This window comes from Mesocricetus auratus, unplaced genomic scaffold (assembly GCF_017639785.1).
Source record: "Mesocricetus auratus isolate SY011 unplaced genomic scaffold, BCM_Maur_2.0 Super-Scaffold_15014, whole genome shotgun sequence".
Lineage (NCBI taxonomy): Eukaryota > Metazoa > Chordata > Mammalia > Rodentia > Cricetidae > Mesocricetus > Mesocricetus auratus.
The window spans coordinates 51,557,323-51,583,807 of NW_024429186.1; the positions used below are offsets into that span (position 1 = coordinate 51,557,323).

The 26,485-nt window shown below is 37.8% G+C and overlaps 1 protein-coding gene across 1 annotated transcript; it reads left to right on the plus strand.

The window, feature by feature from the left end:
* Positions 1–60: 60 nt before the first annotated feature.
* Positions 61–25,924, plus strand: Klhl28 (kelch like family member 28). The gene is made up of 5 exons (XM_040743019.1): positions 61–200; positions 13,017–13,915; positions 17,911–18,354; positions 20,445–20,653; positions 23,577–25,924. Exons 2-5 carry the CDS (start codon positions 13,017–13,019, stop codon positions 23,738–23,740), a joined length of 1,716 nt encoding a protein of 571 aa, XP_040598953.1. The 5' UTR covers positions 61–200; the 3' UTR covers positions 23,741–25,924.
* Positions 25,925–26,485: the final 561 nt, after the last annotated feature.

Sequence of the window (26,485 nt, forward strand, 5' to 3'; positions counted from 1 at the left end):
TGTTGGCAGGTAGCCAGAGCGGTGGGAGGGGGGGAGTCAAACCCTGAAACGGAAGTGACGCTTCCCTGTACGGGGCGGAAGTTTCCCGCCCCACCCGTAAGAGTTAAGGTTTGACCAGCGCAACTGAGCATCTTGTAGCCCGGTTCCAGTTTTCCTTGGCTCCTCCTCCTGTCACTGCGAGTCTGATTCCTGGGACTCAGGTATTTTCCGTTTTGCTGTTTTCCCGCGGTGCAGGCTTTGGCCGAGTGTTGCCCGTGTGCCGCATGAGACAGAGTAAAGAGGTAAAGGTCTGTGCCGGAGCAGGCACAGAGGCAGACATATTCTGCAGGGCTGGTTACCCTTGCAAACGTTCTACTCTTTACCATCCTGAGTGAGATTCTTTCTTCCAGCAGACTGCCCATCCGTACTGGAGAACCCAACCAAGGTCACTATTATAGACTGATTATCCTTCTTCTTTCTTTCTTTCTTTCTTTCTTTCTTTCTTTCTTTCTTTCTTTCTTTTCCTCTTCCTCCTCTTTCTCTTCTTCCTCCTCCTCCTCTTCTTCTTTTTGCATTATTCCAGGTCTTTGGGAACCTTCCTTGTCCCGCCTTCCTCTTCCACGCTTCCTTTCCCTTTCCGCCTGCAGGTTGTGCATTGTAAAAGGCTTCTGTCACTTTTCATTGTCCGCACCACTAAATTTTCTTAAAGATGTGCAGAATCTGCCTTTCCCCTATTTAGCTAACCATTTTTGCATTAGACGTGGTGCTTAAGATCTTTCTAAGGTAGCTCCTCCACTCTGTGGGACTCACCCCTTTCGCCCACCTGCACTTCTCCAATCTCCCAGTAGGATCCTCGAGCGTCTCTGCAGTCTCTCGGTCTCCTGGAGACGGAGATCGCTAGACAATTTCAGTTGTGGTGCAAGTTCTTGGTATCACAGTCCTAAGAGAATTCTGCCCAGAGGATTTCGGGTTGATAGACATTTTAAACGAACTGAGAATTTGATAGCTGATGGGTGTTTTCTCTTTGCAAATGAAACTATAAGTAAAAGTAAGAGTATCTCCACTAAGGCCATACGCTTTGGGTATGAAAGAGCAACTTTTGTTTCTGTATTTGAAACATACAATTGCTATGTGTAATCCAAGCTGACCTTGAACTCTCTGTTTATTTGTTCTTTTTTTTTTTTTTTCTCCCCGAAACAGGGTTTCTCTGTAGATTTGGTGCCTATCCTGGAACTTGCTTTGCTTTGTAGACCAGATTAGCCTTGAAGTCATAGACATTCGCCTGCCTCGGCCTCTCAAGTGCTGAGATTAAAGCCGTGTGCCACCATACCCAGCTAGCTATATTACTTTTTGAAATTTTGGAATAATTGAGTCACATGTGCCAAAGTGCTTTATGACAATAACTGATAGTCCTGGTGATGCAAGTTGAAAATTTCTCTATTAATTTTTATTACAGCACAATTTAAATATCATAGACTTTTTCTTTTTTTTAAGCATAGTTATGTAGTCACACAACGACTACATGACTGTAAGACCATGTTGCCTATGCTTTGTTGAAAGCCTAGGTAGTTTTCTCACTAGCTTTTGGTTTGTGGTTTGTGATTTGCAGTTGCTGTTTTGTCTTGTTTCACTGTGCTGGACATTGAACCCAGGACTTTGCTTATGATAGGGAAATGCTCCACCACTGAGCTACATGATGGCTTTCATTGATCTTTTTGATATGTAAGTGGATCTACCTAAGCTTGGTAGAAAAGCAACAACAAAATCACTGCTGTCCCCACCTGTTTTCTATTTTTAGATCTCTGAGTTCGAGGCCAGCCTGGTCTACCGAGTGAGTTCCAGGACATCCTCCAAAACAATACAGAGAAACCCTGTCTCGAAAAAAAAATTTAGAGGCAGAATAAGGACAGGACTGAAAATCAAGAGATGATTGTCACATCTGTCATTGAGAAAGAGTGACTGCCAAATGTCTGGGTCTTGGTAGAGCACTTGCCTAGCATATGCAAGGTTCTGGATGACATTCATGGTACTGTGGAAAAAAGCACGGGGTGGGGTGGGATGGGGTAGGGTGAGGTGGGGCTTGCCAGATTCCTATTTCCAACCTAAAAAGCTTAAATATATACTTGTATTCATATGTGCTCAGTCTTCAGGAACCCAGTCCACGTGAAAGGAAACAGGAGAATGATGGATGCATTAGAATGTATACATTAGAATGCTAGTTTATGTTGGCACAGAAGGTTATTCTTTCTGGCTATCAGAATTTTCAGATTGAAAAATCCAGCATACTCTTCATGTATCTAAGAATTTAGGAAGCCAAGTTACTAACCAGACTAAGGTTGTGTGGAAATCAGTATCAAAGAAAAGGAACTTAGAAAGTTTTGACTGATATTTCATTATTAGTTACGACAGAAATTTAAAAGTGGTCTATAAAGAACACTACTCATAAATTAAGCAGTTGCCCTGCCATTTTCCTTTGAAAAGAGCAAAGCAAGATGAGTCCTTCTTTCTCTCAGGTCCCTGTGGCTCAATGTTTGTTACAGATTGTAATTATTTTATATCTATTACATTATGACTCCTTGAAGATTTGGAAAATACATTAGTTTGATTGTGGATATTTAGGAAATGAGACTTCACTGTTGCATATCTTACTATCTTTTATGATGATCTTATAGAATATAAATCTTATTTGTTTAATATATATTTTATTTATATCTATTAAAAGTACTTAAGTGTTTAGGAGTGCTTTCTGTATTTACTAGAAAAGCATTCATATGTAATAATAGGTTAGATAAAGGACCTGTTTTTTTTCTCCCCTTTGGATTTTCAAGACTTGATTTTCTCTGTATAGCCTTAGTTATCCAGGAACCCACTTTGTAGACCAAGCTGGCCTTGAACTCAGAGATCAACCTGCCTCTGTCTCCCAAGTGCTGGGATTAAAAATCATGTGCTAAAGAACAGTGTTTTAGTAAGATTATAGGATATGAATACACTTTCTGTTACATTGTAAAATAAGCCTCAGGAAATTGAAAGGAAGTAGTTAGGGCTATGCTGAAAATTGCAAATTTAAAGCAAAATTTCAATGCTTTCAAAATAATTTAAATCAAGGTAGCAGATTACAGGAAGGCATGTGCTACCTACCTTCTTTCTTTCAGCTGTGCTTAAGAAGGGTAGACACGCTGCTCTAGATAATGTCTTATTTCCAGAGTCAGAGATAATGAATTTGTTGGATGAATCACTGTAACAGACTTTCTGGGTCCACCAGCCCCCAAATCATGACACAGAGACTTAGTAGTAGTAGTTATGAATGCTCGGTTTGATCTTATGCTCATCTCACTAGCTCTTATAGCATAATTTAACCTTTTTTTTTCTTTTTTCATCTATAGTTTGCTTAGGGGCTTTGCTTTTACCTTTCATCCTGTATGTCCTTCTTTTCTACTTCCTCCATATTTGTCTGGTGGCTGCTTGACTGACTGCCCCTGGGTGTCTCCCTCTCCTTCTCCCTCATCCTCTCTCCAGCCTCGATTCCTCCTTCTACTTATTTTTCCTCTGTCCTCCAGTCCCCTGCCAATTTCTCTACTGCTAGCCATTGGCCTTTCAGCTTTCTGTTAGACTAGTCAGGTGCCTCAGGCAGGCAAGGTAAAACAAATGCAACACATCTTTATATAGTTAAACAGTTATTCTGGAACACAAACAAATGCAACACATCTTTACATAATTAAACAGGTATTCTATTCCAAAACAAATCACTTTATGTCTTTGTATGTTCTTACCCAAATTTTATAGGGATCCCTGAAATATTAGAAATGAAAATAAATTCGGTAAACTATAAAAGTGTGTATAATCTAAGAAGTTGTCATTACTAAGTACAGTGGAACCAACAATTTTAGCTCATTTATTGTGTGTTATGTGCCAAATACTGTGCTAACTACTTAGTAAATATTAACTTATCTAATCTTCATAACAGAGATTCTATATTCTTCATCTGTATTAGATATAGTTTAAGGATCAGAAGAAAGTAAAACTCAAATTAGTCAGTTTTGCTGTTGCTTAGAGCTTTTAGAAGTTTGGTGAAAAGGGAAAAGGGTGCTAAAACTGTAGGATAAAATTAACTTTTTTCCATAATTAATCTTTATATTTTTATGTATTGTTTGATTATATGTTTTTAATCTCCTTTTTCTGCTTCTGTTCTGAATCTTTTCATTATTTATGTCAGATCTTTAATAACGTTAAGGAATTATAAGCTTTTGTTCTTGTTTGGAGACAGGGTCTCTCTCTATATATATATTTCTGATACATATTTCCAAACCCAAAACACAAGGATTTTTATTAGTGACAGGCAGCTAATTTTACTTTTGTTTTTCTAGATACAATGCATATAGTTTTCAGAGAAAATGCAATATTGTCACTTTATTCTGTAGATACACACACACACACACACACATATTATATAGGTTGAATTCTACGGTAAGGAAAGCTGAGCAATGGGAAAAGAATTTAATGACAGCAGTTATGATAAAAATTGATTTGTTAAACCACATATATATGTGTATATATATATATATATTTTTTTAAAAAACAGCTCTCATTTCTTCTCTATTTACTTGCTATGGCTGTGATCTATATTTATGTGATGGCAACTAATGGCCTCCCCGCTGATTTCAACACCACTTCTTTGTAGCTTAGATGTCAATTAAGTAGATAGGTACTAAACTCGCAGCCTGATCTTTATTATCTTGGTTTTAACGTATTACCAATAATAGCACAGCATGAATATCATTAGAAATGAACTACAATGCTGTTGCCTTGTTGAAACTTTGGCATTAATACTGTTTGCTCAATATTGACTAATTCAGTTCATAGATATATAGTACTCTTAAGTATTAACAAAAATTAATACAAATGTGTTTATTTATCATTTGTCCTTTGTAGACTTTTTTTTTTTAGATTTGTTTGTTTGTTTAAGACAGGATCTCACCTTGTATCTCAGGCTGGTCTGGCCCTCATCATAAATCTTCCTGCCTCAGCCGCTTCGGTGCTTGGATTGCAGACATGAACCACCAGTCTCAGCTCACATATCACATATTTTATGTATTTATATATTCAATTAACATATGCCCAAAGTCATAGAGCTGTTAGGTAGCCAGATGTGGGCTTAACTCAGACCTGTGGCTCTAGCTCATATTTTGTTCACTCTACTTTCCTGTTTTCAATGGTCTTGCCCTTCCTTCTCTACAAAGGTTGTTATTGAGATAAATGAAACATAGTAAAATTATTTGATAGCATGGAGTTTGACGGTCAGAAATTATTGTTTCTTTGATTTTTAGACATTTATGGATAATAACTGAGAACTAAATACAGTAAAAGTTACGAATATTGAATAAGTTACAAGTAAAATTTGCAGTATTTAGGCTAGAAATGGTTGACCTGATTCTCAATGTCCGCAAGTGTGGGAATTAGCAGGAAAGCTGAAAGCAGGCTGTCTGGCCTCCCCTCATCTCTGTGTTTCCTCACTCTCTATCCATGAAGGGTACAGGAATATCCCCTTCTAGCAGGTCCCTAAGTGATACTGATAACTTTTGGTACAAACATCATATTTGAATAACTTCTGTAAATTTTTAAGACATATTTCCTGAGAAAGGAAAGAGGTCAAATTAAGATTTCTAGTAATGAGCTGGGTGGTGGTGGCACACGCCTTTAATCCCAGCACTCGGGAGGCAGAGGCAGGCGGATCTCTGTGAGTTCGAGGCCAGGCTGGACCAACAGCCTCCAAAACAATACAGAGAAACCCTATCTCGTAAAACCAAAAAAAAAGATTTTTAGTAATGGAATATGGTGTCATTAATTTTAAGTTCCTATAATTTACATTCCCCTTTTAAAGTTTTATTTATAATTATTTTAGTTGAGCATTAAAATATGGTTTATGTGTATTTAATCTCAATGCTTGTTTTTAGTTTAAAAATTTTAAATTTCATTTATTGTTTGTGTGTGAGAGAGAGATAACAAACATGTCATTCACTGTGAGTTCAGGGGAGCAACTCAAACTCAGCCATGAGGCATGACCAGCAAAGCGTTTCCACCTGCTGGCCAATATGATGGAAAGAGCGTGCACAAGTGCCCTTTACCAGAAACCTTTCTTCATCTATTTTTAAGTTTTGATTATTAGTCTGGTGTGGAATAAACCACCACTTGAAATGAATGGTTCACACATTAGTTAAGATTAGATGAAGAAGTGTATAGAAGCAGGTTTGCCCTAGCACCCATACAGCAAGGCGGAAGCATATCAGAATCTTGGTGTGCCTTGTGATTCTCTAGGAACACTGGAGAAAAAGAGGGCTCTTAGGAGCTGGTGTGGGGCATCTCACTAACCTTTCCATCTATCCTGTAAGCGTGTCATGACATTTCTCCCATGTTCCAAGTTATGATGATGTCCAAGGGTGAGGGGTTACCCCACACCCTTTTAGAATTGAGCCACAGAATTTAAAACTGCTTAGCTTCACAGAGTATAAGCTTGGATCCTTAAGAACTAGTTGGAAGTCAGGCAGCCAGTGGCACTGTCATTTTCTATGTGTGGGTTGAGGACTAGGCCATTTACTATAGAGCCATTTTTTTCTGTTGTCTAAGAAGTAAACTGCCTAAATCTAATACATTATTCAAATCATATCGGGGCTCACTGTATCTTACTGATAGACTAGTCGAGCACTGGCCTTGCCTTATTTGTATTTGTTCAATTGATAGTAAGCTAGCTTCCTTCCATTCTTGGTAAACACAGAAGACTCACTTTGTAGGTGGGAAAACTCAAGTCTTCTTAAGGCTAATATTGATACTGATAATAGTTAACATCTAATCATTATTGGGTACTTACATGTCAGCAACAGAAAGACATTTCTCCCTTTTTAATACTGTTCTGCTGTGCTATGCACATGAGAAAACTGAGACTTTCAGATGACCTTCACAGGGTCATAGAGCTATTAAACAGTTTAGACAATATTATAACCTGAGCAGTCTGATTCTAGAGCTACATCTCTTAAAATTATATTGTACCCATCTAGATCCGTGTAATATGTATCACATGTGCGCTTATGTATCATGTGTACATGTATTATTTACAAATTATATTGTGTTATACTTTTATAACACATGTACAGCATACCCTAAACTGAATTTCTTATCTAATACTAAGAGGTAGTACAACAAAGAGGGCTAAATACCACTCAGGTAAACAACTAAAAGATCATGAATATAAAATTAATGAAATTGTCAAGACCTTACTGATCAACACCAGTGTAAGCATTTCATATGTATAAGTTCATCTAATCCTCAAAGCAACCCTTACTATAATTGAGCAGCTTTTATCCCTTGGCTTGCCACATACCCTTCGGTTTTCCTTTTCTCTAGACTGAGTACACTCAGTTCTATTACTCGTTCAACGTGATCTGAATTCTTCTCTTCAGAGGGTACTATGGTTTGTTTCAACTCCCTTTAGGATAATGCCTGAAGACTGTGCACCTGATGTGAACTGACATTTCCAGAACAAAGTGAAAGTCTCTTTCTGATATGCCCTGCATTATTGTTCTATTAATAAAGCTTAAACCCACATCAGATTAGGGTATTAAAGTGGTGCTGAAACTAAAATCCAAAACTGTTAAAACATCCCTCACATTAGTTCTCTCTCTTCTTTTTTTTTTTGCTTTTTATTTTATTATTCTAATTTTAAATATCTTGTTTTACATGTCAATCCCAGTTCCCTCTCCCTCCTCTCCTCCCGCACCCCCCCCACCATTCCCTCCAGCCCCCCCAACCTATCTCCATTTCCTTCCACATAGGGGATATCTAGAGTCTGTCATTTCATTCAGGGCAGGGTCCAGGCACTCTGCTAAGAGTCCAGGCTGAGAGAGCATCCCTCTTTGTGTTATGGACACACGATGTCTGTTTGTATGCCAGGGATAAACACTGATCCACTGCCCAGGTCTCCATAGGTTGCCCAGGCCTCCTCACTGACTCTCACATTCAGGGGGTCTGGATCAGTCCCATGCTGGCCTCCCAGCTGTCGGTCTGGGGTCCAAGAGCTCTCCCCTGTTCAGATCAGCTGTCTCTGCTGGTTTTGCCAGCCCATTCTTTGCCAATTTGCTCATCGCTCCTCTTTCTCTGCCCTTGTTGTATGAATTTGCCTCTTTTGGATATATGCCTAAGAGTGGAATTGCTGGGTCTTGTGGTAGATTGATTCCCATTTTCCTGAGGAATCTCCATACTGATTTCCAAAGTGACTGTACGAGTTGGCGCTCCCACTAGCAGTGGAGGAGTGTTCCACGCTCTACACATCCTCTCCAGCATAAATTGTCTTCGGTGCTTCTATTCTGTGGAATACTTTGAGGAGTATTGGAATTAGCTCTTCTTTGAATTTCTGGTAGAATTCTGCACTGAAGCCATCTGGGCCTGGGCTTTTTTTTGGTTGGGAGACTTTTGATGACTGCTTCTATTTCATTAAGGGTTATAGGTCTGTTTAGATTGTTTATCTGTTCTTGATTTAGTTTTGGCAACTGATATCTAACCAGGAAATTGTCCATTTCCTTTAAATTTTTGAATTTTGTGGAGTACAGGTTTTCAAAGTATGCCCTGATGATTCTCTAGATTTCCTCAGTATCCACTGTCCCCTTTTTCATTTCTGATTTTGTTAATTAGCATGCTCTCTCTCTGTCTTTTGGTTAGTTTGGACAGAGGTTTGTCTATTTTGTTGATTTTCTTAAAGAACCAACTCTTTGTTTCATTGATTCTTCTCAATATTTTCCTGGTTTCTACTTGATTGATTTTAGCCCTCAATTTGATTATTTCCTGGCATCTGCTCCTCCTGGGTGAGTTTGCTTCTTTTTTTTTCTAGAACATTCAGCTGTGCTATTAATTCTCTAGTGTGACTGTTCTCCAGTTTCTTCATGTGGGCACTTAGTGCTATGAACTTTCATCTCAGCACTGCTTTCAGAATGTCCCATAAGTTTGGGTATGTTGTGTCTTCGTTGTCATTGAATTCCAGGAAGTCTTTAATTTCTTTTTTTTTTTATTTCTCCCTTTACCCAGGGATGGTGCAATTGTGCATTGTTCAATTTCCATGAGTTTGTAGGGTTTCTGCGATTTGTGTTATTGTTGAATTCTAATTTTAATGCATGGTGGTCTGAGAGGATACAGGGGGGTTATTCCAATTTTTTTTTTTTTTTTGCTTTTTCGAGACAGGGTTTCTCTGTATTATTCCAAATTTTTGTATCTGTGGAGATTTGCTATGTTTCCTATTATGTGGTCAGTTTTAGAGAAGGTTCCATGTGGCACTGAGAAGAAGGTATATCCCTTTATGTTTGGATGGAATGTTCTATAGATGTCTGTTAAACCCAGTTGGGTCATAACTTCTATTATTTCTTTTGTTTCTTTGTTAAGTTTCTGTCTGGAGGTCCTGTCTAGACGTGAGAGCGGAGTGTTGAAGTCTCCTACTATTAGTGTGTGAGATTTTATGTGCAATTTGAGCTTTAGTAATGTTTCTTTCACGAATGTAGGTGCCTTTGTATTTGGAGCATAGATGTTCAAAATTGAGACTTCATCTTGATGGACTTTTCCTTTGATGAATATGAAATGTCCTTCATCTCTTTTGATTGATTTTAATTTGAAGTCTAGTTTGTTAGATATTAGGATTGCTATATCCGCTTGTTTCTTGGGTCCGTTTGATTGGAAAATCTTTTACTCTGAGATAATGTCTGTCTTTGATGTTGTGTTTCTTGTATGCAGCAGAAGGATGGGTTCTGTCTTTGTATCCATTGTGCTAGTCTGTGTCTTTTGATAGGCAAGTTGAGACCGTTGACATTGAGGGATATTAATGACCATTGATTGATGATTCTTGTTTTTGCTTGATTTATTGGTAGTGGAGTAATTTTGTGTAGATTCTCCTCCCTTTTTCTTTTGGTGTTTGGTAAAGTGGGATTATCTATTGCCTGTGTCTTTGTGAATGTAGTTATCTTCGTTGGGTCTAGGTTTTCCTTCTAGCACTTTCATAGAGCTGGATTCATGGATACGTATTGTTTAAATCTGGCTTTGTCATGGAATATTTTGTTTTCTCCATCTATGGTAATTGAAAGATTTGCTGGATATAGTAGTCTGGGCTGGCATCCTTGTTCCCTTAGCGTTTGTAGGACATCTGTCCAGGATCTTCTGGCTTTCATTATTTCCATTGAGAAGTCAGGTGTAATTTGGATAGGTTTGCCTTTATATGTTACTTGGCCTTTTTCCTTAGCCGCTCTTAATATTTTCTCTTCATTCTGTAGGTTTGATGTTTTGATTATTATATGGCAAGGTGACCTCTTTTTCTGGTCCAGCCTATTTGGTGTTCTGTAAGATTCTTGTATTTTCATAGGCATATCCTTCTTTAGGTTAGGGAAGTTTTCTTCTATGATTTTGTTGAATATGTTTTCTGTACCTTTGAGCTGTATTTCTTCGTCTTCTTACCTATTATTCTCAGGTTTGTCTTCTTCATGGTGTCCCATATATCCTGGATATTTTGTGTTAGGGATTTGTTGGTTTTGAGATTTTCTTTGGTTGACAACTGTATATCCTCTAATGAGTCTTCAACACCCGAGATTCTCTCTTCTATCTCTTATATTCTATTGGTGATACTTGCATCTGTAGTTCCTGATCGTTTACCTAGGTTTTCTATTTCCAGTATCCCCTCGTTCTGTGTTTTCTTTATTGTTTCTATTTCAGGTTTCAATCCTTCAACTGTTTGAGTTGTTTCCTTCATTTGTTTGGTTGTTTTTTCTTGGTACTCTTTAGATTCTTTGAGAGATTTATTTCTTGAGTTTTTTACCCCATTTCATGGATTTTATTTGTTTTTTTCTTCTATTTCTTTAAGGGATTTCCTCGTTTCTTCTTTGAGGGTCTCCATCATCTTCATGAAATAATTTTTAAGGTCTGTCTCCTCTTCTTCGTCTATGTAGTGCTTTTCAGGTCTTGCTGGCGTTGGTTCCCTAGATTCTGGTGGGGTCATGTTGGTCTTTCTATTGCTGAGTGAGCTCTTATTCTGTCTTCTTCCCATCTCTTCTTCCAGTGGGTGCTGGTGGGGTCTTTCCGTCTCCACTGGTCTCCTTCCTTCCTGAATCTGAAGCTGGGGACGCCGACACTGAAGCTTAAGCTGAAGCTGGGGTCGCGGGAGGTTTGGGCCTGGAAGGGCTGAAGTCTTTCCTGTGTAGGCGGGTCTTCTGGATGCCAGGAGTGGGTCCCCGGAAAATCGAGGGGATGGGTGTTGGGTGTGGGATGGGGAGTGCCCCCCCCAAGACCCAAGCTCACCTTAAAGTGGGATCGCTGGAGGTTGGGGCCTGAAAGGGCTGAAGTCTTTCCTGTGTGGGCGGGTCTTCTGGATGCCAGGAGTGGCCCCGGAAGATGGGAAGATCGAGGGGATAGGTGTTGGTCGCAGGATGGAGAGTGTTCCCCCGGAGACCCAAGCTCACCTGAAGCTGGGATCACTGGAGGTTGGGGCCTGGAAGGCAGTTCTCTCTCTTCTTTATGCTTGTGCCAGTGTTTTTGCAATATTTATATTTTATCCCTATTAAAATTATGTTAAATGTCAGGTCTTTTAGGATACTTAATTTGTTGTCCATTGTTTTTGCTGCCCTTCATAGTCACTTTATGGTCACTGTAAAGGGAAAGGGCAGAGCCAGAGTATGGTCATGATTCTACAGTACACCACTAGATTCCTCCCTCCAGCTCCCCAAGGATAGTGAGGCCCTCCATCAAGGAGGGGTGGCAGTCAAAGTCCAATGGGCTAAATTTTAATTTTAGATTTGTTTTCAAAAACCTTGAGAGGTATTATAGGATTCTTTATTAGCTTCTAAACAAACACTTTTTTGATGGAAAATTCTAAGCTCATGGTGAGAGGAAACAATGTCTTTAATGTGCCTTATCATTGGTAGCTAATTTAGAATAGACTTAATCCATTTAAGGTAACCATAAATCACATCATTGCTAATTTTAGACAGGTATCTGGAGTTAAGATGAGTCTTCTCAGACTGTTTATAAAATTTAGTCTTGCTTCTAAGATTAGTGCCCAACCCTGTGTCTATTCTTAGTTCAGAATCTCATTTGTAGGTCTTTGTAACTATCTTGGAATGTGATTGTTTAGTCTGGGAGAAATATGTTCTTATAATGTGTATAGCTCTTCCTTTTCTACCTTTCTTGTTTCCATTGGCATTGTTCACTGTTCATTGTCCACTGTCCAGTCTGAAAACGATTCTCCTTGTTAAATCAGACAAATGGTGGGGGGTGGTTACAAGTTTGTCTGCACATATATAATTAAGTCAATTGCTTGTAAAGGAATAGACTTTTAGAGAAATTTAATATTAACCTAGACTTTTGAAGATGTGTATTGAGGAAAGGAGCATGAAAAAAGGAAGATTATAGACAATAGTTAGCACTGACTATGAAAATATTTGGGAGATAGTACATTATGTGGAGATGTGGAGAGCTATAATACTAATGATCACATGAGCATTATGGGAGTGAAAGACTACTGCGGCAAAGAATATGAATTAGTGAGCATGGAGGCCGTAGGAAGAGGCAATTTAATAAGATGGAGCTATCTGTGCTATAAATCCCTATATGGAACTTTATGCTTTGTAAAGTTGCTGTCAAATGGTATTATTGATGTTATTATTGAGAAAATAGCAAATAGCTAGTGTTTCAAAACTAATTTGGCTGCAAGCAACTTTTTCTCCATATATTTGTATTTTATTGTAGTGCGGAGTCTTTAATGAAAATAATCAATGAAATACTTAGTTTGCATCTGAAAGTCCTTATGTCTTTTAGTTCTCTACTTCCTAATATCTATAACTAAGGAGTTGCATTAAATGATAGCTAAATTCCTTCTATCTCTATAAGCCTCCTGTTTTAGTGTTCATTGTTTAAACCCAGCAAAGTGGTGAAGAAAAAAGTCTGTCTTGGACTCTTGGGACACAAACTCACACTGGTATGACTATTTTGAAATAACTGTCCGTGTCTTTTATTTTCTGTAGATGGACCACACATCCCCAACCTACATGCTTGCTAACTTAACCCACTTACATTCAGAACAACTTCTGCAGGGCTTGAATCTCCTTCGTCAGCATCACGAACTCTGTGACATCGTTCTTCGAGTAGGTGATGTTAAAATTCATGCTCACAAAGTGGTACTTGCCAGCATCAGCCCATACTTTAAAGCTATGTTCACTGGCAACCTTTCTGAGAAAGAGAACAGTGAGGTTGAGTTTCAGTGCATTGATGAAGCTGCACTGCAGGCCATTGTGGAGTATGCCTATACGGGGACCGTTTTCATTTCTCAGGATACAGTTGAATCTCTCCTGCCAGCAGCAAACCTACTCCAGATAAAACTTGTCCTGAAAGAATGTTGTGCATTTCTTGAAAGCCAGCTTGACCCTGGTAACTGTATTGGAATTTCCCGTTTTGCAGAGACGTATGGTTGTCATGACCTTTATTTGGCAGCTACTAAATACATATGCCAGAATTTTGAATCTGTTTGCCAGACAGAAGAGTTTTTTGAGCTTACGCACGCTGATTTGGATGAAATTGTCTCCAATGACTGCTTGAATGTAGCTACTGAAGAGACAGTTTTTTATGCCTTAGAGTCCTGGATCAAGTATGATGTACAAGAACGCCAGAAATACTTAGCACAGCTGCTGAATAGTGTGCGATTACCATTGCTGAGTGTTAAGTTCCTTACTAGGCTGTATGAAGCAAATCATCTTATCCGTGATGATCGTACTTGTAAACATCTCTTGAATGAAGCGCTAAAGTACCACTTCATGCCTGAACATAGACTCTCTCATCAGACAGTCTTGATGACGCGACCTCGCTGTGCTCCTAAAGTATTGTGTGCAGTAGGAGGAAAATCTGGACTCTTTGCCTGTTTGGATAGGTAAATGTTTTTGTTTTTTAAAGGAGTAATGCTAACAGATACTGTGTTTTTGGTTTTTTGTTTTGTTTTTTTGTTTTTCAAGACAGGGTTTCTCTGTATGGCTCTTGAGTCTGTCCTGGAATTCACTTTGTAGACCAGGCTGGCCTCGATCTCACAAAGATCCGCCTGCCTCTGCCTCCCAAGTGCTGGGCTTAAAGGCATATGCCACCAACGCCCGGCTCATTTCCAAAACTCTGGTAAACTTTTTTCTTTCTCTAGTTAGAGGAAACTTGATATATCATCAATGGCATTTCATATATTCTAATGAAAAGTTTCACTATCCATTCCCTTTATAACCTAGAAATACTGTTATGAAGATTGGGCTACAAGTAGAGTATTATCTGCGGTAATCATACATGTTGATTGTTTGACTCAGGCTTAAAAGAATGGAATATTGACATGAACTGAATAACTGACATCATGACAAAATTCCAAATGTGAATATATATTGAAAAAATATTGTGTAATTGCCTCTTGGCTTCTCAAATATTAAAAACAATGAACTTGTCATTGAAAATCAGAAAAATGCCCTTATATTCGTATCTAGTAGTCTTTTCCTTATTGAGTCTATCATAGTAAAACTGAAAGTATTATTTTCATTAACAACTGTCAAAGAGTGCTGTATTAAAGGGCCTTCAATAAATTCATAATTTAGTAAAGGGTAAAATATTTTATATAGTATGTTAATACAGTGATAAAGATAATTCTGTATAGTGATTAAGGAGAAGTATTGATTCCATTTGAACAACTTAGTGAAGATTTTGTTTGGAAGTTAGTGTCTAAGCTAAGTTTTAAACGGAAAACAAGAGTCAAGCAGAGAAGGGGAAGATGAGGAAATGTGTAGTGTAGGTCATAAATAAAAATAAAAACTATTTGATAGTAAAAAATAAAAAGTTCTGATTGACTAGTGAAACAGTTGTCAATGTGATCAATATCTGGTATTGCTGTATGCCAGGGAAACAATGCTTATATATGTTACAAAAGAGTATTTTAAAGGATAGCATAATCATCAGACTTCCATGTCAGATCGTTGTGGCTGCATTTTAGAGGAACACAGAAGAACCAGGATTAGCCTCTGAGTGGGTAGATGAGGTGCTGTTGTAGAAGTACAGGCAAGGGGAGCCAGAGATAAAGCCTAGTGGTTTAACACATCGACTGCTGTTGCAGAGCCCGTCACCCTTTGACACTCAACTGTCTGTAACTCCAGCTCCAGGAGATCTGATACCCTCTTCTAGACACCTTCTGGCTCCTGTAGGCACCAGGCATGCAAGTATACACATAATACAAAAATAAATATCTTAACAACAACAACAAAAAAAGAATGGGCAAGCCAGGCGGTGGTGGTGCACGCCTTTAATCCCAGCACTCGGGAGGCAGAGGCAGGCGGATCTCTGTGAGTTCGAGGCCAGGCTGGACCGACAGCCTCGAAAACAATACAGAGAAACCCTGTCTCGAAAAACCAAAAAAAAAAAAAAAAGAATGGGCAAGAGAATAGGGGGAGTTTAAGAAATATTTTGCGAGAGTAAACTGATGGGATTTGGATTTTAGATGGATAGAGAAGAAGGATGCTGTAGGAGAGGAAGAAAGCAGATATAGATGAGATTTTGTAATTAATAATGGATTGGAGGGTTACTACCAAGAACACACTATTAAGGAAATAGTGTGTTCAAGTTTCAGACATATGGAGATTAAATACCTATTAAATATCCAAGTAAAAAGTGTCTTTCTGCTTATTGGATGTGATTGCATGTATCAGTGGTCTCACAGCATAATTTAAAAGTAAAATGAAACTATGAAGTCTTTGATGAACTTTGTTACCAGCATACATGTTCCCCCCCCCCGTTTGTTTGGTTTTTTTTTTGCCCCGTAAGGACATATAGAAAGGAAAAATGATTTATTTATGAATGTCAACCCAGAAACATTTTAGAGATAGAAAACCCAGAGTTAAATATTGTCTTGGACCCCAAGAATTTAAGCTTTTCGAGGAGGAAGGAATGTGTTCAGCAAATTAAAGTGTGAAGGAAAGGTCCAGAAAGATAAAGATAGTAGCTGTTATATGTGGTAGTATCCAAGACCATTAATGACTTTCATGTCACCAAATTGTAGGAATGTTGTAGATAAATTATACCACATTGAGAATGAATGAAAAAGGTAAAAGTGAAGACAGCAGCAGATAGTTGGAAAGCTGTGATTTTGTTATATTTTGTCCTTGAATAGAAACATCTGAGGATATTTGAAAGAAAATGCCGAAATAAAGGAGAGCAGGCCAAAGACTAAGCATGTCTGACCCAGTCCTTTCATGCCAGCTTATTTCAGCACATGTACTCTGTTACAGTTTGAATGTGTTCCCAAAATGTCTATGTTGAAACTAAATCCTCCATGCAACATTTACTGAAAGATGGAACCATCAAGAAGTAGTTAGAGCCTGGGCATCTAAGACCATTATCATGGAAGTGAATTGGTTCTACAAGAGAGGAGTTTAACTCCTTTGGTCCCTCTTTCATGTCTTGCCAGTAGCTTTTTCTACATTACGATGTAGTAAAATACCCTTGTCAGAGACAGACCCTTGATCTTGGACCTGCATTAGGTACCGTGAGTACCTCCCAGCATTAAGTACCATGAGCCAAATAAACTGTTATGGCAGAAAACTAACTGACAGAAAAATTGGTACAAGGAAACGGAACTGTTGCTGTAACAAATACTTGGAAATGTGGAAGCAGGATAATGGGTACATGTTCAATTTTTCCAGGTTTTCATGAATAGACATTAAGTACAGTTCTAGATTCAAGAAGAGGAAGCAGTCTGAATCTTCTTAGATATTACCTGTGACAGTACATGGCTGGCTTATTGGAAGAAGTATGGGGGGTAAAGGGCTGTTGTGATGTAGCCTTAGACAGATATGAAGGACATGGACTTGGAACTTGCAGGAAATGTCACCCTTGTTATACAATTGCAAAGAACTTGTTAAAAGTTTGCAAATAATGCAAATAATACGGCACATGAGCAGTAAGCTAGGTTACCTGGCAAAAGAATTTCTAAGCAGCAGTTTTTCTGTGTGACTGTTTTTCTGTAAATATACTTAAGATATGAAAGAAATGACCTCAAGATAGAATTTATAATTTAATGAAAGTTAGAGTGGAAAAGTTGAGAAATTTACAGCCTTTGTATGTCAGGGGTTGAAAAGGTTTGCTTAAGAGTAAACCAAAGCAACTGTGGGAATTCCACAAACTAATGAGACCAGCATAGATATAAGGAAGCCAGAAACTGCCATTAGGAAAGGGAGAGAGGCTGACAACATTTGATAGTCTTTGTGGATGTTCTTCTTACTCCAGGGCCACAGGTCTAGGTGGGCAGAGCAGTTTTGGGCATAGGCCTGCTACTAAGTGCTGAGCAACATGAAGACGTGAGAACTATAGGCATTAATTAAGACTCCATGTACTATGAGGTAGGTATTGGGTGAACTGAACCCAACAAAACCATATATAGAGTTAAGGCTTCCTCAGGTCTATGGGCCTAAATCCTGCCTGCTATGGTTTCTAAGTCACAGGACAAATGTATACTACACCTTATTTAGCATTTTCTTTTTGATGAATTATTGTGTTGTGCTCCATGGAGCATTTCTGGATATGTTGCCTACTACAAAGTTAGCTATAGTCGATACTCAATAGAGAAGACACATTAAATTCTAAGTGAAGGACTGTATTTTCAAATTTGTTAGATAAAATTGTTTTCCAGAATAGTTTGTACCAGTTTACATTCTTAGCCATAGTGTGTTCATGTTTGCACAGCACTCTTGCCAGTGGTTATTTTCTGACTGTACTTTTGGCAATCTGGAAGGTACATCATGATTTATTGTAGTTTTGATTTGCATGACCTTGATTACTAATGCAAATAAACATTCTTGTTAATGGTCCATTTGAGTTTTTTAATCTATTATTTTTCTGCTTATTCATTAGTGTGGAGATGTACTTTCCTCAGAATGACTCTTGGATTGGTCTGGCGCCCCTAAATATTCCTCGTTATGAATTTGGAATCTGTGTTTTAGACCAAAAAGTCTATGTTATAGGTGGTATTGAAACTAGCGTACGCCCTGGTGTCACTGTCAGAAAACATGAAAATTCAGTGGAATGCTGGAATCCTGATACAAATACATGGACTTCTCTAGAGAGAATGAACGAGAGCCGAAGTACTCTTGGAGTGGTAGTGCTTGCGGGAGAACTTTATGCTTTAGGTGGATATGATGGACAATCTTACTTGCAATCTGTAGAGAAATATATCCCCAAAATCAGACAGTGGCAACCTGTGGCCCCAATGACCACCACAAGAAGTTGTTTTGCTGCAGCTGTTCTGGATGGAATGATTTATGCCATTGGAGGGTATGGCCCTGCTCACATGAACAGGTACTTAACGTGATAATTGAATTGCTCATGTGTAATGTATTCTTTTTTGCCAGTTGTCTGCATTCCGCCACTGTCTCTGCCACCATACACGCGACACTATATTAATTATGAAGCTGTTGGCCATTTGCTATGGTTTCTTAATGACTAGCTCTGACTTAATTATTAACCCATAATTACTAATATATATTTTTATGAGGTCTTAACAAGGACACAGGCTCTTGCAGCTCTCTTCCCGGGATCCCATGGCGACTACATTTCCCAGAATCCTGACATTTCCCATCATCCTGTTTCTTTTTCTCTTCCAAGCCTACATATATTTTTTAACATACTATAAATCTTTTAGAGGTTTTACTTTATCCGAATCTGAATTTACTATAAATTTACATGTTTTTCTGGCCTCGTGTCTGTTATCTGCTAAACAACATTGCTAAAATCAAAGCGGCCGCTGTTTAAACTGCTATCATTTGGCATAAGTTTACTGCCAGCACTGGCCATGCAAGTCTCTGCTTTGTCTCTGTTGTTTTGTTTCTAAAATCTCTTTTAAGTTTTTGTCAAGTTTTCAGTGGAAGTTCTTAGTACCCATGTTCCTGGTGCCATATGTAACATGCGTTTTTCCCGCCAGCCTGGTCCCAGAACCGTGCCAGTCCCAAATGAACACCAAAACACTATATTAATTATGAAGCTGTTGGATGTTTGCTATGGTTTCTTAATGGCTAGTTCTGACTTAATTATTAACCCTTAATTATTAACCCATACTTACTAATATATATTTTTATAAGGTCTTATCTTACTTACAAAGGATGCAGCCTCATGCGGCTCTCTTTCCGGGATCCCATGGCGACTCTCGACTCTCTACTCTTGACTGCATCTCCCAGAATCCTCCTCAACTCCTACTCCTACCGATCTTACTTCCCTATTGGCCAATAGTGCTTTATTTATCAACCAGTCAGACAAACATATAAACAGAAGAACTTCCCCCATCACTTATGCTTGAGGTTTTTACAGAAGCACAATTTACAGTCAGTTTTGAAATGTAAATAATTTGTGTGTATAAATGGGTTTTTTAATATGCTTAAGTGATATTTACAGGCATTTGGGAATTTATATTGTCCTAAGTATAATTGTTTTTTATCACTGAGATTCAAATCTCTCCTATTAAATTTTATGTTCAACTAATATAGTAAACTATATTTTATGGCTCAGAAACCTAGGACAAATGAGACAAATTTAGATTTTATAAGATGCAGCTATGTACATATCTATGTGTGTGTATGATCTTTTCTTACATTACTTAATAGAATAAAGTAGAAGTGCAACTCATGTACTCCAGTACATTATAAGACATCATAAAATGAAAGTCTTAGATCATTAAGTTTGCTCAGTGAGTAAATGTGCTTGCTATACTAGCCTGGCAAACTGAGTTCAGTCTTTGGGCACCAGGATGAAAGAAAAGAGCCACTTCTCAAGTTCTTCTCTCTTTTTTATGGTATAGTGACACCCATATTTATGTATGAGCAATTTTAAAGGAGCAGTTTTTAAAATTAAAATCATTTAGATTCTATGGTCATACTAGACATGTTATCACACTACTAGAGTGAGAATGAGACATTTCTGTATTCTGTAGTTTATTCTTAGAATAAAGGAATTAATATAGGTAAGAAGAAGTAAAGTTTACAGGTTAGTGATTGTATGTATTGTGAATCATAGTTCTAAACATTTGTTAAAAACTGATGTTCTAAAGGATTGTATCTCTTGGAGTGGCATTTCACTCATTGTGAGCAATCGAATGAAAAAGTTTTGTGCTTACATATACTGTACCATCACGTTGTGTGAGGGATGGAAGCATCCATGAAATTGATCCTTCCATCAGTCCCTCATGGATATCTTATCTCACTGTATAAAAGAATAGCATCAGCTATTGTTGCTTCCTGTCCACAAAGTAAACTTTTATACCTGAAAACAGATGCTTCAACATTTGGGACAAATTATTGTGATTTTATCTGTCTATTTACTTAGTTTCAGTTTTGCTTTGGCAGAAAGAATAACAAAATAACCTATGAATTAATTCTTCCTCATGTAAATACTTGCAGTGTGGAGCGTTATGATCCAAGTAAGGATTCCTGGGAGATGGTTGCATCCATGGCTGATAAAAGGATTCACTTTGGTGTCGGAGTTATGCTAGGTTTTATTTTTGTAGTAGGTGGGCATAATGGTGTCTCACATTTGTCAAGCATTGAAAGATATGACCCTCATCAAAACCAGTGGACAGTGTGTAGACCAATGAAAGAGCCCAGGACAGGTAATATTTATTTATTCCTTTTGTTTGTTTGTTTGTTTTGTGGTACTGGGGATTGAAATGTACTAGGCTTGTGCATGTAAATATTCTAGAATTGAACTACATCTTGAGCGGTTAACTAATTAAACTCAGCATATAGGGCTATGTTTTATATAGTGATATTCTTATAATACTATCATCTTGAACCTTATAATAAGGATATAATTTTACCAGAAAAAAATTATGTAATTGTGTGTGTGTGTGTGTGTGTGTGTGTGAGAGAGAGAGAGAGAGAGAGAGAGAGAGAGAGAGAGAGAGAGAGAGAGCGCAAGAGAGCAGTAGGTACACAGTGTGATGCATGTTTGTAGAGGTCAAAGAAAAGTTTTACAGGAGTTGGTTCTCTGCTACCTTGAGGGAGGGTCACTTTTAATTTCATGTTGCTGTGCCACATACGGGCCTGTACTCTTCCTGCCATGTCTCCTGACTGGTCTGCCTCCCACAGTAAGCTTGAGTTTACAAGTCTCTTTCCTACATGCTGATTGGATGCTGTAGTAGTTCTGTTTGGGGTATGGTGGGGAATTGCATACAGATCTCAGTCACGGATGGGATGATTTACACTTTTACCAGTGGTCTATCAGTTCCTTTTCCACGTGTCCTCTCCAGCACATGCTGCTCCCTTGAACAGCAGCCATTCTCCCTGGGGTAAGGTGGGGTCTCAAGACACTTGTGATCGCAGTACTTTGACAACTGAGGCCTGCTGAACAATTTTTCATGTGCTTAGAATTTGTACTTTCGAGAGTTCTCTAGTTTGTCTACTCATTTATTAACTGAGTTATGTGGAGTCATTTATATATTCTGAATAATAGTTCCTTATTGTCATTTACTGTTTGCTGAGCTGCTGCAGTCCTGGTTAGAGAGTTGTTGTCTTTGTCTTAAGCCATTTTCTGTTCATTTTCCTCTTGCAGCTTCAAAATTTCAGATCATACATTAAGGTTTTTGGTCTATTTTGGATGGATTTTTTTTTTGTACAGGGTGAGAAACTGGCATCTAGTATTCTTTTTTTTTTTCAGTTAAAGATGATCAGGTTTAATTGAGGAAGATCCCCTGAAAATCCTGGTTATAGACATAAATAAATAAACCTAAAATACTACAAGACACATAAGACATATGTTCAAGCATAAAACAAAAAAAATCATCTTTAACTGACTTGTACATAGGCTTCCCTAGAACAGAAGTTATAGACAGCTGTGAGCTGCCATGTGGGTGCTGGGAATTGAACTCAGGACCTCTGGAAGAGCAAGTGCTCTTAACCACTGAGCCATCTCTCCAGCCCCTTATTCCTCTTAATGCAGATTTCTAATTGTCCCAGCACCTTTTGTTAAAGAAACTATCTTTTTTCTAGTGTGTGTTTTTGGCTCCTTTGTTATGGTGGCTATAGCTGTGGGAATTTATTTCTATCCTGTTGACCTACATGTATTTTTTTGTTGTTGTTTTTGCCAAACCATATGTTTTATTTGGAAATCAAAACCATTAATATTTAGAGTTATTATTAAAAGGTGTGTATTAATTCCTGTCATTTTGGTAGTTTTGCAGTGCTTTCTGGTATCTCTTGACTTCATGTCCTGGTGTTATTTGTTCCCTATTTGTTCTCTTGAGTGTGCTTACCCTGTCCTCAGATTGAAATATTCCTTCTAGGACCATCTATCATATGTCCTGGAGAACTTATTTTCTGCTCTTGTCTTCTTGGAATTCCACAGACCTCTTATACCTGGATAGGCATTTCATAAGTTGGGGGAAATTTCTTCTGTGATTTTATTTTACTGGAGGTATTTTCTATGCTTCACTATGATTTTGTTCTTTCTGTATCCTCTTTAGGTTCCTTAAACATATTAATTATTTCTGCTTTGAAAACCTTGTGTTGTGCACCAAGTTTCTTTTTTCAAGGAGCTTTACAATTAGGGGTGCTTATTTATAGAGACATATTGTTTTCATTGTTCATGTAGTTTATGGGGCCTAGTCATATAAGTTTGGTCGTTACTGGTAGGTTTTGTTTTTGTTTTTGGTATGAATATCTGGTCTCACCTGTACTTATACCAAGTGCTGAGATTAAAGCCATGTGCCACCACCACCGGGCGAGTTTTCTTATTTGTATGATTAAAAAAGCTCCAGAATCATAAGAACTCAAGAAAAATTAAAAACACAAAAATGCAATGAACCATTTAACCATACTAGGCACACTCAATAGGGAAGCCCATAAAAAACAATAAAAATGTTTTAAATGTAGATAGACTTACTGTTTTTGAACTACAGGTGGTAATATCTAGGAGGATTTTTAAGACATAAGTTACATAGTACGGTGTATTTGAAAACCTGATCAAATTTATAGAAAGACATGCAAATATACTTTATAAGTATACTGCTTTCTTCCTAGTACTTTAAGAATGCATGCCAGGACTTGGGAGACAGAGGCAGGCAGATCTCTGTGAGTTTGAGGCCAACCTGGACTATAGTGTGAGTTCCAGGACAGCCAGAACTACGCAAAGAAACCCTGTCTCAAAACAAAACAAAACAAAAAGTATTCCAGTTACCTTGATCTGGTCATTGTACTTTCTATGCATGCATTGAAACATCACATTGTACCCTGTGAGCAAGTCCAATTACTGTGTGTCAAAACTAAAAGCATGTTTTGAAAGTACTTTCCTGTAGTAGGGAGGGAGGGAGAGTAGAATAAAGAACAGAGGTGACAGCAACTGACTGCTTTGCTAAGAGGTTTTTGCTTTATTTTGTTTTCTCTTGTAAGCCTATATTGCTGTATTGCTTATACAATTATAGTAGGTCGCTGAAATGAATTTTGAAAATGCACTAAAATATAAATTATTTTATTCCCAGTGAGACATAGTCTACTTCACAATTAACCTGTTTGTTCTCTTCTCCCCACCTGTCTTAGGAGTTGGTGCTGCAGTAGTTGATAACTACCTTTATGTAGTCGGTGGTCACTCAGGGTCTTCCTATTTGAACACAGTACAGAAATATGACCCTATCACAGATACATGGCTGGACTCAGCTGGCATGATATACTGTCGCTGCAATTTTGGATTGACTGCACTTTGAGAAGTGTGAACGTGTGGAAATCACACATGGTGGGCCACAGGAAGGAATGCCCAGTGTCCTGAACCAGAAAGCTGCACTGCTTTGTTAACTTGAAGTGGCATGAAGACTCAAAGTCTCGTTGGGTACTCTAAACTGACAAACAGTTAGAATTGCTCTTGATTATACAGTGAATCAATAATAGGGGAAAAAAAGGAAAGAACTAACCAATTAAATTGTGCACTTTTCTCCTGTAAGACTGGGATAGACTAGTTTTTATATTCCTAAATGTAGAGAAAACCTTGCTGCTTTTAAATTTTGTTTTCAATAATTTAAGCTTTTCTTTCTTGATCTGTATCATGGTTTAGTAGGATGAGAGAAGCTTCCAATCTAGAGTGCATCGAATGACTGGACAGAATGTGGATAGGGATTGCTGGTTGCAAATTCATATGCTTCATGTTTTTTTTTTTTTTTTAAAGGGCTGCTTTTACTTTGGGTAGTTCAAGGATTGTAAATAACATGTCAGTCACCTGAGGGCTCTTTCTGCTAAATGATTTTAGGGCTACTAGTGTGATGAGGTTGCAAAACAATGGCTTTTATTATCCTATTTGGGGCTCTGTTTTAAGACATGACATTTGTTTATGCTTTTTCTACATGGGCTGGATGACCTCATCTGTGCTTTGGTAAGCATGGATAGAAAACTAATTGTGTCAGTTTCAGATTTTCTTTAGTGTTACACAGCAGGCTTCTGATGGTTAATGTAAATATATTTGAAAGGTGTTTGGTACCACCCTTGATGCATATTGTTGTTTTCATATATTCTTAAGTTTATTTTTTTAAGGTCTTAATTTTGTTTTCAGTGTTCAAATATTAAAATGGTGCTAACTGTAGGATGTATAACAAAGCTATAACCAATGTTATTTGGGTGTTCAATGTGAGATGCATGATGTACTATGATAATCTTTCATTTTTACTGGCTTGATTTCATTTGTGCTTATGGAAAATGTTAGTGATTACATTAATATTAACATCCAGAATCATCCAAAAAGCTTGAGTTATACTTCCCATGGTTTTTGAATGGTGACTTAAAGAGTGATGCTTTTTTTATTGTTATTATTTTCTTCTTGTTCTAGAAATTACATGTCCTTCAGCACAGAAACACATGCACCAAACACAACATGCTAGGCAGGTGTGCGTTACTTTGTTCATTTTTTAGGTAACTGAGTATTTTAACTTATGGAAGAAAACTGGATCTCGATGTTTACTTGAATAAATGGTTCTAAATTTGGTTCTGCTTTGATTAAAGAAACTATCTTTCAAAACAATACTGTTTGTTACAGCCACTGACAGCTTATTTTTAAAAAATAGTTAACTTATTTTAACATGGTTTAATAAATATCTGTTAGTCTTAAACATATTAACTTCCATTTTATTACTATGTTGGTACTTGCATTTTCATATTTAGTAATTTTTTCATTTCTTTTATTTCTTTTTTATTTTTTTACCTACCTACTCTTTCTTCCTCTTTATAACTTCTGTAAGACCAGTGAATATTTTTCCCTAAGAAAAGAACTCATCCTGCATTCTTAAGTGCCATACTACTCTATCATTAAGAAGCCATTTGTAATTTTAAAGCCTAGCTTCACCTGTTCGCATATATGTTATTGCTCAAAAACGATAGCTGAGCAATTTGTAGTTTTCCTTGTTCTTCCATAAACTACCCATTGTAGATTTGAGGATATACTATGAAACTGTGTAAAATCAACTTTAGTCATAAAGTAACACCATGCTCTACAAATATTTGCACAGATTATAAAACCTTGCAGGTAATTTTTAGTGTCTTTTAACCTAGAACTCAACAGGAGCTATTAAAAGCAACTACGTATTTTCTGTGTCGCTTATTTGAATATCATAGTGACATGTAGCAATAACTTTTTCATTGATTTGAATAAATTTGTTGAATAGTAATAAGGTGCACTATTGTGTTTGGCCTAAACCTTATTTAAAGAAAAGCATTTTAAAGTAGATTCCTGCACATACTCACTTTTAAGACCCCAGCTTAGCTGTTTTTGTTTATATCCATCAAATTGTTAAATGTATTCTGTTATGCTGCTTTTAATCTCTTCCTCACAGAAGTGAAGTGGATTTGAAAGACTAGAAAGTTATTTTAATATAAACACATCTTTTCTTTTTTTTTTTCACCTAAATTAGAAACAAGCTTGTTTCACATGTCAATCCCAGATCCCTCTCCCTCCCCTCTTCCTCCTCCCCACTTCCCTCCAGCTCCCTGAACCCCCCACCCAATCCCCACTTCGCTCCCCAGGTAGAGTGAAGCCCTCCATGGGGGATCTCCAGAGTCTGTCATTTCATCCCAGGCAGGGCCTAGACCCTCCCCCATGTAAACACGTCTTTTTTTTTTTTTTTTTTTTTTTGGTTTTTCAAGGCAAGGTTTCTCTGTATTGTTTTGGAGGCTGTCGGTCCAGCCTGGCCTCAAACTCACAGAGATCCGCCTGCCTCTGCCTCCCGAGTGCTGGGATTAAAGGTGTGCGCCACCACCTCCTGGCTCAAACATGTCTTTTTTTTTTTTTTTTTGGTTTTTCGAGACAGGGTTTCTCTGTATTGTTTTGGAGGCTGTCCTGGAACTCACTCTGTAGACAAGGCTGACCTCGAACTCACAGAGATCCGCCTGCCTCTGCCTCCCGAGTGCTGGGATTAAAGGCGTGTGCCACCAACACCCGGCCAAACATGTCTTTTTTTAATCATTCTATT

Coding starts and splice junctions, on each gene's coding strand:
- Klhl28 (XM_040743019.1), top strand. CDS start 13,017: ATGGACCACACATCCCCAACCTACATGCTTGCTAACTTAACCCACTTA. Junction 13,916..17,910: donor CTCTTTGCCTGTTTGGATAG/GTAAATGTTTTT, acceptor CTTATTCATTAG/TGTGGAGATGTACTTTCCTC. Junction 18,355..20,444: donor GGCCCTGCTCACATGAACAG/GTACTTAACGTG, acceptor AAATACTTGCAG/TGTGGAGCGTTATGATCCAA.